This window comes from Diorhabda carinulata, chromosome 3, assembly GCF_026250575.1.
Source record: "Diorhabda carinulata isolate Delta chromosome 3, icDioCari1.1, whole genome shotgun sequence".
In the NCBI taxonomy this organism is placed as follows: domain Eukaryota; kingdom Metazoa; phylum Arthropoda; class Insecta; order Coleoptera; family Chrysomelidae; genus Diorhabda; species Diorhabda carinulata.
In genome coordinates this window covers 34,380,680-34,395,613 of record NC_079462.1, presented here as the reverse complement: position 1 = coordinate 34,395,613, position 14,934 = coordinate 34,380,680, and the positions used below count along the sequence as shown (strand labels likewise).

The 14,934-nt window shown below is 32.6% G+C and overlaps 2 protein-coding genes across 2 annotated transcripts; one reads left to right on the top strand and one right to left on the bottom strand.

The window, feature by feature from the left end:
- Nucleotides 1–379: 379 nt before the first annotated feature.
- On the bottom strand, nt 380–2,206 carry LOC130891293 (potassium voltage-gated channel subfamily H member 6-like). Its single transcript, XM_057795935.1, has one exon. The coding sequence runs from the start codon at nt 2,154–2,156 to the stop codon at nt 447–449; it is 1,710 nt and encodes a 569-aa protein (XP_057651918.1). The 5' UTR covers nt 2,157–2,206; the 3' UTR covers nt 380–446.
- Nucleotides 2,207–3,694: 1,488 nt separating this feature from the next.
- LOC130891348 (potassium/sodium hyperpolarization-activated cyclic nucleotide-gated channel 2-like) lies at nt 3,695–5,494 on the top strand. Its single transcript, XM_057796001.1, has one exon. It carries the CDS (start codon nt 3,718–3,720, stop codon nt 5,395–5,397), a length of 1,680 nt encoding a protein of 559 aa, XP_057651984.1. The 5' UTR covers nt 3,695–3,717; the 3' UTR covers nt 5,398–5,494.
- Nucleotides 5,495–14,934: the final 9,440 nt, after the last annotated feature.

Below are 14,934 nucleotides of genomic sequence, written 5' to 3'. Positions count from 1 at the left end.
CATCAAATTTTACGATATACAGATGTTGTTGTACTGTTGAATAGATGCCGAATTAGATAAAGTGTATAGTAGATTGGAAGCGGAATCAAAGAGGAGAATCGAGTGCAAGGTGAATGACGAAAAGACTATGTATAATATATGCAGTGACAACGAAATAAACAGGGGAATAAGATACAAATCAGGACGGAAAATAAGGAATATCATTTTGAAAAAGTCTTCGGAGTGTTCATAATGAAACCAAAAAGTATAGCAAACGGTTGTATACTAATGGGGAGCCAGAGGAATATTTTGAATATCCAGATTAGCACTTATACTAACACAAGATTTCAAAAGTTTAAACAACAAATATGCCATTATTTTGTGTTTTAATAAAATTCAATTTGGAAATTTGAATGTCTTTATTAAGAACAATTATGAACATAAACGTAAGAAATTGTAATGAGGGTCTAATTATTATATTCAAACTCTTCGGTTTCTCTTCTTTTCAATTTCTCTAGCAGTAGTCCCTTCCGTAGTAATTCTCTTCCATCTTCCCCCGCTTCTCTTTTCATTCTTACATCATGAAATTTCTTCATTCTTTCGGCATAAATCGTTTTAAAATATTTGAAAGCTTCTGGATGTTTTTCTAAAAGTATGTCCAGCCATTTTTTCTTGACGTAATATATTTCAGAAGTTTCAATGGCTATAACGTTGTAAGGACTTGCTTCGTTTTTGAATAAGATAATTACTCCAAATACATCACCATCTTTTACATGAAAAATTTCTAGATCTTTGTAGTAAGCAGCGAGAGTACCGGATAAAACGAAGTATATACTATTCACATAATGCATATAATCTACTACGGTTTCAGTTTTACCGACTACAGCAGTTTTCATATGCGAAAACAGCCAACACAGATCGGATACATTGAGAGATTTCAGAAATTTATTAGAAGATATCAACTGCTTGGCACCAAAGAGGAACAGCTCGGTTTTCAGTCTCTCAGTTAGGATGGTCATCATTTGTTCCACGTTAAAAAACTTTCTTTGGTAACTGTATTCAAATCTCTCAATAACTTGATCTTTAATATCGCTAGGAACATGCTGAGCGGTCATGTAGCTATTAAATTGGGTTATTATGTTATCGTACTCAGTATCGGCTTTATCACTGGATCCGAATTTGGTTAGAATTGTACCTATTACAAAAAGAATATAGATTCTACCGGTGAAAGTACACAAGAACAGAAGCAGTTGTTCGTATGGTTGTTTGATAGTAATTATATAGTTAGAACCAAAAAAGTAAGATATTACTATGAGGAAACTTTCCGCGTATGTGTTTGCTGTATATTTATCAATAGTCAACTTTCTTTGACTAATCCACGAATCTGGAGGGACTCTTTGATTGGTTACGTACATGTTAAATGGAATGACGAAAAGAAGAAACGTGAAAAAGTGCAGAATAAAAATGAAAGTACAAACATGTTTAATTATAAAACTCGCAGCTGTACCTAAACCGAAATATTCCACAGAATTTGTAATAACATTTTGAACACTTACAAACCTTATTGTAGTCAACACTAAACTAACAAAAATCACCGTTGCAATAATCGTGTCTCTCCAATTAATCAAGTTTAACAATTTAAGGAGGTGTCCGATCGTTCTAACCCGATTTTCTTCGATCAATAGAAACAAATCTATGAAAAAGTAAGTCACAAAATAATGCCTGATAGTGTCTTTAGGATGTATATAAATTTCTTTAGTTGTATGTTTGACATAACCGGTGAAGAAAAAGCTAATCATGATAATGGTATGAACGATATCTCTCGCTATAGCTGTACGTAAATACTTATCGGGTTCCTCGATATTATCCATGAAAAATATCCATCGGTGCACCAACGTAATGAAAAACGTTATCTCGATAATTCTATTCAGCTTACTAAACGGATGGATTATGTACCAATATTTGCTTGATGCGTGTCGCCGTTTCTCGATTCTCAACGCGGCTCCAGTTTTCAGGAAATTCCGACATTTCATATCATTTTCATTCAACACCGTAAGCTTCTTCATTGCTCTACTAAATTTTTGGTACCAGCCCGATCCTGGACCCAAAGGTAAAAGTGCTGGTTTAGTGTCTATCAATCGAAGAGAACATCTATGTACTGTATCGTGTAACGACATTATGATTTTAATAATGACATTAATTGACACGTGCAATATAGTCCAATATGTCGTTCCCCTATAAACAGATAATAGGAGGCGTGTAAACTAAGTAATAGCTTCGTTGGGAAGACATAGACCATGGGAGATGACTCCGGGAGATACTTAAGATTTAAAAACCAAGCGAAGATCTGAGTGCACAAGATTCTGTCGCTTCGCCTCGGAAATCATGACGCGCACGGCCGAAAATTCAACTTTCGTCCCTTGTAGTGTAATGCTCTCCCTTATAGGAAGTACTTTCGACAGAGGGATGAAGAAAAATTAATTTTTTTGTTAACAAACTATAGAAATGAGTGAAAAGCAACGAGACTTCAGACACATTAGATCCACAATAGACGCAATATTCATACTGAGATAAATTTTAGAAAAAGGTATAGATTACAATAAGCCGGTGGTCCTGTGCTTCATTAACTTGACTAAGTATGAAGCCCAAAGAAGTTATACGCATATTAGATGTTGTTAGATGGATACGGAAAAGTGGAAGGAAAATGTTGACAGAATGGTGGAGATTCTGGTTGTGGAACGAGCATTCAAGTAAAAGCCAACTATCATAAAATTATCTGGCAGACCTCCAAAGAGATGTGGTCCACATATTCGAAGTGGAAGGCCTACTTGCGTGTAGATAAAAATGTTGATAATTCGAAATATTCAAGACTTCACATTTCCTTGGAAGTTAAGTTGATAATCCAGTCATTTAAAGTAGTTCACCCAGCTATAAAGTCGTTTAAACTTGTCTATTTGACATCCTTAAACTCCTCTCAAAAGTCAAATATGATTCGATGTGAGCAACTTTAAAAATCGGGGGTGAAAAACTATGGGTGATCACAACGTTGGAAAAAACTTTGTGTCAACTCAAAATCGACTAAATATAAGTGTGATTGCGAAAAATGTAGCAAATGTTACCAGTTTTCATTGTACGATGTAAAATATCTTAGACGTAGGTTAGTTTTTCGTTGTGTGTTTTGTTGAGTAACTAATATATAAGAGTTGAGTTTTGAGGTTATGTTCAAAGCTTTCGACTTGTTTACTGACTCGTTTCCGACTGCCTCTATAATTTATAAAGTATCTATTTCCGTCGAAATCATCACACTTTTGATGAATTTGGTTCATTGACGGGATTATCAAAAACGATATTTTTTTGTTTGACATTTGACAATGACAGGTTGTCATGGTCAGTATTAAAATGTATCGTATTGATTATGTCACAGGTAAAAAATCGAAAAATTAGATTCTCAACTTTAAATAAATTATAATAAAAATGAAAAACAAAAATAAATTAATTGAAGCACATGTGACATTGTATAACGTTGTATGCTTTATGTCAAATCACGTCAATTCCTAGATAGACAGCAACGCCGCTCCACGGCTATTTCAAACATTTAAAACCCGGACAATACAAGAACTACGCTATTCTATAGAAGTTAATTTCGGTTTCAATACCTGTCTATGAGATTGTGCTGTAAAGTGAGGGTGTGTCAAAAATTGACATTAGTTAGATTATGAAATATATATATTTCAAAAAATGGGAAAAGGATCTACCGTCGAACATGCGTGTGTACTGCGGCGTCGAAAAACGATGGTAGCGCTGGAACCATTACCTCCAACATCTGGTTTATGGGCAAGAATATCAAGAAAATTTTATTCTCTTATAATATTAAATATGCAAAGTAATCAATGTAAGAAGTTCTACAATCATCCATCTTTTATGCGAGCAGAGTTGAGGAGACACGTCCATTCGAATTTCAGCCACTTCGTTCATCCCTTTAGTAAATTGTCCTCGTTTGTAGATAAACTTTTTTATATTTTGCTATTACATAGAACCTTTTTAATCATATATGCCGATAAGAAACCCTCAGGTATTTTTGAAACTTGTGTGATAAGGGATGCAATTCATATTATTATAATGATAACACGATTTTTTACTGGATATATCGATAAGAAAACCAAAGAAGTATGCTTAGAACCATCTAGAATTGCGAGAAACTACATCACATCATATTTCATATTAGATGCTTATTTGGCTGTTGAGGAATATATTTATCTAACAAAACTGGAATTATGGAAAATTGCTACTAATATCATTAGTTTCTTCGTTTATTTACTCAGATTCAAATCGTTAAATCATGTTATGGATGATTATCTGAATTTGTTAGGTACAAACAATCATTCAGCTTTTATTTTATATAACACACTATTATTAACATTTATTCTACATGGATTTTCTAGCCTCATGTATTGGGTACCCACGCATATATACCGGTATAATAAAAATTTTCCTGAAAATTCTTGGATAAATCGCAAGGACTTGAGTTTCACGGAATATAATGAAAGTACTTACATCGCTTGTTTTTTCATTGTAATTTCCTATTTTCTTGGATCAACTCATTTTGATCTTGTATCCGAACCCATCGAACAACTTTTGCTGTTTGTTCTCACATTTTCCGGTAGAATGTGTACACTAGTAGTTATAGCGAGAGTACTTATTTATTTCGGATATTCAGACGTTTCCGAGAGCGAATATGAGAATATGGTGTTCCAACTGTATAATTACATGAGGACTATGAAAGTACCCAAAGAAATACAAGAGGTGATTTTGGAAAGGATGAAGTATACGTACCAAAAAAAGTATTTCAACGAAAATGAAATATTGAGTACTTTAACAGAACAGATGAAAACAGAATTGTTCATATTCGGAGCGAAACATTTGATAGCAAAATGTCCTCCACTACAATCATTGGATCGATTCGAGATAACGAAACTTTTCGTTCATATGAAAACTCACATATTTTCACCACATGAAGTTATTCAAAATTATGACGATGTACAGCCTTATATATTCTTCATTTCCTCTGGAATGGTCGCCGGTTATACGAACGACGCAATCCAGTTCCTAATATTAGGAGAAGGGGACGTTTTGGGGATGATTAGATCGTCGCCCAGTGAACCGCCTTGGTATTCTTCTCTATTTATTTCTGTAGAAACCACAGAAGTTTATTCTATCCATTATAAAAATTTAAAACTGGTGACTGAAGCAAAACAAGAACATTTTACGAAATATTTCAGAGCTTTGTTACTCGAACGACAAGGAAAACATAGGACCTGCAAAACGTATCATAAGAAAGCTAACACTGTTATGACACAGTTGCAGAAAGGTGAATTGTTGGAAAAACCTCAACTGAGACACGGATATGCGGACATGTGATTTTTTCAAATTCATACACTTCTAATTGTTGTTATAGTTTTAAATATTATTTTTCTTGTACTATTTAATTATTGCTAATATATTTTTCTAGTTACAATATGGAATATTTTATTGCTTTCTCCTTGGGCGAAAAAAAAATTGAACATAATTCATGATTTTTCCTATATTACAATGAATATACAGACAGATATAGTTTACAGATTTAGTAATAGATCTCACCAGGGAGCCAGTAAGTATAGTCCAGTGAAATTTTACGTTTTTCTGAGGACGCGACGAAACTTTTAGGATATGTAGGGCGGTTACTAAGACCTTAACTTCGACTTTATCAGGTCGCAGCCCTTGCTCTGCAGCCGCCATCTTAGGAAAAGATAAAGAAACGCCTTTTTCACTATATCTTCGAAACCACCAATCACATAAAAAATTTGTGACAACGTAAATTGTAGCAAATTGCTTTGTCCAACATAAATATGTGACATTTCCTGAAAAATTTTCTTTTTTTGCTTCATAACCTCTTATTTTTGCATTTTATTACAAAATTACAACAGATATATTTTATTGGGAGTTTCACAAACGTTTTGCAGTATTTTTTGTCAATTAAAGGTATTTATGAAGGTTTAAGAGCGCTCAAAAGTTGATACCGCGCGTAAATACTCATTAAAATCAGTTACAAAACAACCATAGGGATATTTATTGAGAAACAAAGCTCTCATCCCTAATGAGTTAAGAAATTCAAAAATGTTGCACATAGTTCATATATCCCCTCGTATATACTATAACTGAGGAGTATCATTTCCATAGCGTCAGGATTTGGCTATGCTATCGAAAATGAAGTATGAAGATTTATCTCGCGTAACTTAAACTTTTTTACATAGAGAAGTATACGAAATCTGCCATCGACTCCCTCGAGAGATGTTGAAGTACCAGGGAATGTGTCTGGTTAACGTTTTCTTCGGGGTTTCGGCCGACTAAAACCTCTTTCCCACCCTGTATCCACCTGGAAACACTCTCGTAATACTTCAGGTGGGGAGTATCAACTTATTTTTCCGTCTATTGAAACTGATCTCCAATTTCGAACGTGTTTCTTTTCCTTCTTTGCAGCGGCATGAAGCTTCTTTCTCTTTGGTGACTGATCAGCAATTACTAGGACTGCTTCTGTCGGTGCGGTTCTATATGAGCTTCATATCCAGAATGTAACCTAACCTAACTTAATCTGACCGAACTCGCGTTTGAAAGCATTCGAAGTTCGAAAAGCTCGAAACAGTATATTTTTACATTTGATTGTGGGTGTAATCTTCAAATGGTTGCTAAATATTTTTCTTATTTTTTAAACGATTCTAAAAAGAAAATCGTATTCATTTAGAAGTCACATATAACTGCCCATTTTACTTCAGCAATCCGTTCGATAAAATCTTCATTCTTGACGAAGTATTAAACGCCATCTGTTCTATAAATTCTATAAATCTCAAACTTGGTTTAGACTTATAATATTAATAAGCGAGACCGAAAAATTTTCCTAATTAAGTTAAATTCATTCAGATACTTTGCCCTGATGAAGAAGGATATTATTTTTACATCCAAATCGTAACTAGGACTTATTTTCATCAAAACCATTTTCATACGATAATTTTCCAAAGAGATTAAGCTAAAAAAAAAAACTTCTAAAACTAACTAGAACGCGATTTTTATTTAAAAATAAATAGAACAAATTATCTTATTTCCATATCGAGTACAATGTTTTCTCTATTTTTCAATTTTTCTAAAAGAATTCCTTTTTTGAGTAATTCTCTGATATCTTCGCCCCCTTCGTACTTTTGCCGAATCCGTTGTTCAAGTTTATTTAATCGTTCCGTGAAAATTTCGAGGAAATATTTAGTTACATCTGGACGATCTTGCATAAATGTGTACATCCTTTTTTTGTTGATAAAATATACTTCAGTAGTCTCAATAGCAACAACATACCAATAATTTGCTAGTTCTAGTGGAGTATACAAAGTGGCAATACCAAAGACGTCTCCATCTTTCGCATGAAAAACCTCAACTCCTTCAGAATATCCAGCTACAGTACCAGAGAGAATGAAATATATATTATTTTGAGCTTGGAAACCGCTAAGTATCACTTCATGTTTACTAAAAATCATCGATTTCATATGACTGAAAAGTAGAGCTAATTCATTCGGTTTCAGCGATTTCAGGAATGGATTGTTGGAAATTAAATTTTTGGCTCCAAATAGAAACAATTCTGTTTTTAAATGATCCGTCAGTATCGTCATCATTTGCTGCACATTAAAATACTTTTTCTGGTAAGTGTATTCAAATCTTTCGATAATTTGTTCTTGAATTTCGATAGGTACTTGATACGATCTCATGTAACTGTTCACCTGTATCAGAATATTCTCGTATTCGGTATCTGCTCTATCAGAGAAACCAAAGTTGGATAACATCCTACCTATGATCACCAGCACGAAAGATCTACCAGTAAAAGTAAAAAAGAAAAGTAGTAATTGTTCTATGGGTAGTTTAATAGGATCGTGATAGTAGGAACCGAAAAAATATGATAGTACTATCATCGAACCCTCAAAATATGTATCTAACCTGTACTCGGTAATTGTCAAATTACGTATACTGATCCACGAATCAACTGGTACATGATTATTTCTTATGTAGAGGTTGTAAGGTATAGCGAAAAACATTGACGTATAGAAATGTAAAATGATGAGAAGAGTTGTAAACTGTTCTAATAGGAATATGAATGTTTTCCCGAAACCAGCATTCATTGCAAGATTACATATAACATGAACGAGACTTTTAGCTCTTATTATATGGATGAACAAACTTACAAGTGTGAATGGAGCAACTATTCTTTCGATTGGGTAATCATCACTCATCAAATTCATCATTTCTAATATGAGGAGAAAGCTTTCTTGTCCTAACAACATGAACAAATCCAGAATAAAAAAGGTCAACAAATAATGTTTCACAGTCTCTTTCGGATGTATGAAAATCTCCTTAGCACTATATTTAACATAACCAGTAATGAAAAAACTAACCATAATAATTACATGAAAGATATCCCTAATAAAACAAGTTATTTTAAACCGGTAGGACTTGCTGAGCGTATTCATTACAAACATCCATCTATGTAGCATTGTCACAAGGAATATAACCTCAATGTACTGGTTCAGTTTACTGAATGGATGAATGATGTACCAATACTTGCTTTGTACATGTCGTCTTTTTTCGTTTTTCATAGCTGATGATGTCTTGAAAAAATTTTTACTTCTCATATCTCTCTCGTTCAAAATCAGTAATTTTCTTATACTGCTTAACCATCTTTGGAAAATACCAACACCTGGACTTAACGGTGGAACAGCCGGTTTAGTATCTCTTGATCTTAAAGAACATTTGTGAACTGATTCATACTCATACATTGTTGTATATATCAATAATATAATAAATTATGATAATATATTATTTTGTTTATTGGTTACCATGATTACTAATCAGCTTAACAATGTTCTTTTTCTTTCATTATAATGGCTTTAACTACATATGCTTGCCAGCCAATGAAATCAAATTTGACGTCTTGTCATTTCTATTGCATGAGTCCAAAAATCTGTGTCCAATCAGACAATCGAAAAGAGAAGATCTACGTCAATCTGGTGGTCGTGGGATAAACAATTGATTTTCTCGTATATACCAGTGTCAGCTTTTTTTGGTTTTCCGGTGGTGAAAATTTTGTGGGAGTCTGCAAGTTAGCTTTCAAGCAATTTTCAAAATTAAAGTGAACAGTAAGGTCCAAAATCGAATAAACAAGTTTACAACTTACGGTGAAGCACTTGCTTACCCCACAGCGGATATTTTTAAATATACATCAGCTGATTTTGACAATTAGTAAGATTACTCTATCACGTTTTGTGAAAACGTCCGACAGTTCAGATTCAGATCCCAAATCAAACATATAACTATAAATAGGTACGCTTTTTATAAAACGTACCAAAATGGAATACACAATTTGGATGCGTATAAATGTGTAGAAACGTGTACGTGGATAACATACTGTTGTCGTTTCAAAAATTTTTATGTGGGAAGCATTTTGTTAGATGTTACAAACGTTCTTGTTTTTATAGGTTTATTCCCATCTTGTAACAAATTTGTAATCAGATTTAAACGAATTCATAACACGTCGATTGCCGAGGTAAACACAACTTTTGTACCGGGTGATAAGACTGAGTTTCGGCCATATGACATAAACCGTTCAAATACTACAGATAAGGCAAAACAAGAGTGCGGAATATTTTAATGAATTGGCAACCATTTTGTGTTATTTCCTATAAACATCTCGTTATTTCTGCCATTTTCATATCGTCATATATTTTCTTGAGGATTTTTTAATATTTACAGCTCATTCTTTTCTGTTTTCATAATTCTCGATTTTTCTCTTGCAGATAGTTGTTTTTTTTTTCCAATTTACCAAAAACCATTCCATTTCTCACTTTGATCTTGTTAGTAGAACTGATTTTTTGTAATTCTAGGCTGGAAACGACTGTTGGTTTTATAAACAGTGTGTTCACTTGAATATTTGTACAAAACGATTTATTTTCTTTATTTATATTGTTCTAGCAAAAATATTTGACATAATATTTGATATTTCTCCATAGTTTTATTGTGTGTCATGTAAAATGAGTAAACTGGTTAATTTTGTGTGAACTTGAGTGTATTCCATTATACCCTCAACAACTCACGAACTATTCTAGTCAAAATAGACATTTGGCTTAGCCAAAATAGTGTTGAAAATTGGCAGAGACGTTGAATACATCATTATAAATGAAATGTCAAAAATCCTCTTTGATCCTACTTGTGCAATAAATTTTAGTCAATGTCAAAAGTACAAAATTGAAGTTTTTTTCATTTTTCTCGAAAAATATTATCGTGAAAATAGGTTTGAAAAAGCTGTCATACAATTTTCTACAAAAATGGTTGAGTTACTTTTTCTCTTACGACTTTAATCATTAGAATTTCACATATTATGAACACATTTCCGCACCACCAATAAGGTAATGTACTAGTTAAATCAAATGGTATCCTATTGATTGAAAGAATGACAATTGTCTCTTCATTAATATCATTAATATCTTCATCTGTTGTATTTGTTTCATTATGTCTGACCATGTCAACTGATGCTATTCTGTTGAGCTAAATAATCCAAAATTCTTACTACAATCCGACTTGCATTTACAAAAAAAAATATTTGGCAGTTTTTCTGGAGCAGATGGGAGTAAAGTTTGAATTGGCTCCAAATAATTATCTGTTAATTTCACAACCTTCTGGAGGTAGGCAAGACAACTGTACTGATTTTACAAATCTCAAATATCTATATTTGTCTACGGAATCAATTTGTTTTTAAGTACCATACATTGCAAAAAGAAAACGAATTCAATTTGTAGCGATGTCGATTAAATCAATTAAATCATTACGTTTTTCTAACGATTCAAATACTGATACTCTTAAAAATTGTCGATTTAATATCACAATCAGTCATTGCATGTACAAATAAAATATGAGCTTGTCATTTCGGATATGCAGTGATGAATAAATTCTTGATTGTACTTGAGATTTCTCAGGTTTCAATATGTAAATAATTTCATCATTTGGAGTCCGTGCAATTAGTAATATCCACAAATCAGCATCTTCGCCAACAACGACAGTTGTATTTGAACTTTTCCATTGTTCTATCGCTGTTTCAATTACAAGAACATCATCATCATTATCAGCTTGTTTTATTGGAATACCGGCAGCTGTAAATTCTGTATTTGTAAGAAATTGATGTTGGTTTGCTTGAATTTTCATAAATCGATCAAAAAAATGGAAAAACCTTTAATTTTCACTTTTGACTTGAATAAGTAGGATCAAAGAGGATTTTTGACATTCCATTTATAGCGATATATTCAACGTCTCTGGTAATTTTCAGCTCTATAACTAACTTTTGTCTATTTGGATAAAACTTATTTTTATCTGTTGGGTATTTAACATATCGAAATAGGGTTAAATTAGCGAAGCTTCTGTTCCTAATTAGGTAGAATTTAGTAGGATACAGATAAGTTTGGTTTCTCCCATACAAGATAAATTATAAAAATAGCCTTAGGCCATGTACTCAAATACATGTACATAAAATACGTTTTATATGTTCCAATACCTATACACAAGTTATATTTCATATTTGAATGGACCCTCCATATATTTTCACAAGATTAAACAACTTTGACGGCCAATTAACAGTTCGAATTGATCTTTTGTTCTGCATTAATTATGTTCGTTAGTCAGACCAGATACCGAATCCATTGGCGTCACATACTGCTAAAGAACATCAATTAAGTATATAATTTTTATACAAGAACTATAAATATAAATAAAGTGTGAAAAAATTTTGTTTATTGATTTTGAACGTGATTTATTACTGTTGTTGTTATTGTAAAACGTTAAGTATCAGTTATTTGATTATTAGGAATGTGGGGCCCAAAAATCCGTACAAACTATTTTATATAACTGAATATTATAATGATGGTGAATAACTTTTATTAAATAATATATTGCGATGTTTCAGATCCGCTCAAAAATATTTTGAAAATGAGAATTTATTCGAAAAATTGTCTATGCAACTTTCAGGAAATGTGAACCTGAAAAATTTATAGTCTATTTCTTGGATAGATGCTTTATCCATTTACATATTAAATCGTTTTTTGAAGGAGCATTATATTAATGTAGAGAAAACAATATTTATCACGTGATAGCGTTGATGAGATAGAACTCAATATTATTAACAATTTCAAAATAGAGAAACGCTCTGGCTTGTTGTTTGAGTGGACTAGCAACGAACCAAACGGTTATTGAATATTTTAAAAGATGATTATTTACATGTGCGAGAACAGAAATCGCTGAAAACCTACAACACCGAGGAATTAATAAGCTGTGGAGCTTGGAAAATATACGCTGACAACTATGCTTCGCCTATATTGATCAAAACCATTCTTCAACATCATGCTACATTGTAACGTATTAAATATAGATTGAAAAAGATTTTTTATTCGATATTTTACTTTTATACAATGTGTACCTGGATTGGTGATACGTTTCTTGTAAGAGTTGAGAAACTCTCGATGCCCTTTTTGCTGTTTTGTGATTGTACCCCCATTGACAAGACAAGTCAAGTCTAATTTCAACTTAATTTCAGCTTTAGAAAACCGGAAACTTAATTTTCTAGTAGTAAAGTAGGTTAAAAATCTCAAATTTCATGCTCCGCTTCAAAATATTTTCGAAAATTGCCTAAAGCTTATCTTGCCTATACTATAGGTTTGTGCCAACCTGCCAATATGCCCTGGAATCATTGATAGGAAATTTTATTTTTCTTGTCTAGCTCGTTCGATTTTTCTAGGCAACACCAAACGAGTTTGGATTTTATGATATTGGAGCTTAGAGATCTAAAGGCTGCTTATCTATCTTCTGTTTGCGATAATTCCTCTCTGAACACAATTGCATGAATTTCTGCTTGAAAATAGTTTGATTATGGGTCCCACTCCTATTTCAGTTTCGTCTGCTGTTCTTGATCCATCCCTATACCATTCAATGACATTTCTGCTCAATTCTTGTATGGTTTTTTGATTCTATTTGCTTTTACAGTTTTACAGCTAAACTTTTTCGATGCAACGTCCTGAAGCATCTCCCAGGGTTGACCAATCATTTATTCCTCAATATTTGTAACGCCTTTCTTTACCATTTGTTCTTTAAAAAATTTTATTTCCTCGAAACGCCTATTCTAATTTGTTGAAGCAGTTTTCACATGTATATAGGATCGTATTTAATTCCAGAATATATTTATAAAGGAGACAAACTGTATCTTTGCAGATATATACCCAAGAATCGGCAAAATTAATTCCGAGTAACCCTACATACCGCAAATAAGTTTTGGAGAATTTGCAGTAAATCCTCTTGACTTATATTTACAGCATTCATGCAAGAAAAGAGTATAAGGAAAGCGGACGTAGTTAGGTTATTTCGTATATATGTGCTTGAAAGTCGCGCTTTTCGCTTATAATACAACGTTGGCATATCTCACAAGATCTTAACGTATATATTAAGCTGAAATGTTGGTTAACATTAGCTAGCATACTGAATATTTCAGATCTTAATAAACGTGATTATAACACCAGCTTATATTATATAATTTTTGCCTCGATGAGCCCAAATTATCGCCTTTAAAGGTTTATTTATATTTTGGACAGAAATAAAATATGAAAACTGAAGATATTGATACATTCAAAGCACTAAGGTCGATGTCTTAGTTGTTTTAATAGTTTTAATAATGGTTAAAATACAAATTTATAGCTTGTTTTTCAAAAAAATGTGTTTTAGCTGTACAAACCTGTGGAGATTGCTGCTTTTCCAAATTTGCCTTTATCCTAGCATAACATGATATTTCAGTACTGCTTTTAGCACCCTACTATCCCTACTAACAGCATTAAAAATTGAAAAGTGATAAAATATTTCTCCACGAGTAGAAAAAAATAACTTTTGAGAACACCAGAACTTGCGTTTGAGCTACGAGACTTGTTAACTTTCACATAACTTGTTTGTGGTGTAAAAATAACTGATATTTTTAAAATAAAGTAGGTCATTACCATACAAAAACAAACCAAATATATATATATAGGTTGAATGAAGGAATGCTATTATTGGGTGCCCTAATAGACTTACCATTTGGAGTACATACATTCCACCGGATCACTCCCTTGATAGAAAAGAGTTAACAGACTCAATTCCTCAGCTTTTCCAATTATACATCCTTATTGGAGACGCAAATCTCACCATGGGGGCACCACTAGAAGCAACACAGTAGAAAAAGTGATACATTTCATCGGTATCTGTCTACTGAATTGAACATTCATCTTACAATCTTTTCTGGTTCTTGATATCAGCTTCTTTGGAGGGTTTCCGATGAATTATATGATAGCAACCACTTTCCTATCATTATATCTAACCTTTATAATTGAGAAACCATTACCAAAAGCTTTTGACAATCAAAAAAATGCAAACAGACGTGAAACTTTAATTATTTTTGCAAATATAAACGAGACGCTAGAAATGTTCACTATAAGCATACATGCAGCTGCCGAAATCTCCATTGGTAAAACAGTAGAGAATAGATTATGAAAATGCCATACATTAATGAAAAGAAGCCTTTAATAGGTTTAGACATCACCAAACACAATAAAACCTTCGAAAGCTAAAGGGAACTTTCTTGTAAAGCAAAATCTGAATGGTAACGTTACACATCCCTTAATCAAAATACAAATCTCACTCCAGTTTTCAAAAACTAATATCAAAATTCCTCCGTTTTGTTTATAACTGATACAACAAAAATATTAAAGTGAAAAAATCGAATTAATTTTACAAAAACGATAATTGTCAAAATGAATCTTTCTCATTAAGCACAGAAAATTCCGTTTTAGTATTTCATTGATCGTTTTCATTCACACATACAGG

Bases quoted from the DNA above. Each gene is read 5' to 3' on its own strand.
- LOC130891293 (XM_057795935.1), bottom strand. From the start codon at position 2,156: ATGTCGTTACACGATACAGTACATAGATGTTCTCTTCGATTGATAGAC.
- LOC130891348 (XM_057796001.1), top strand. From the start codon at position 3,718: ATGGGAAAAGGATCTACCGTCGAACATGCGTGTGTACTGCGGCGTCGA.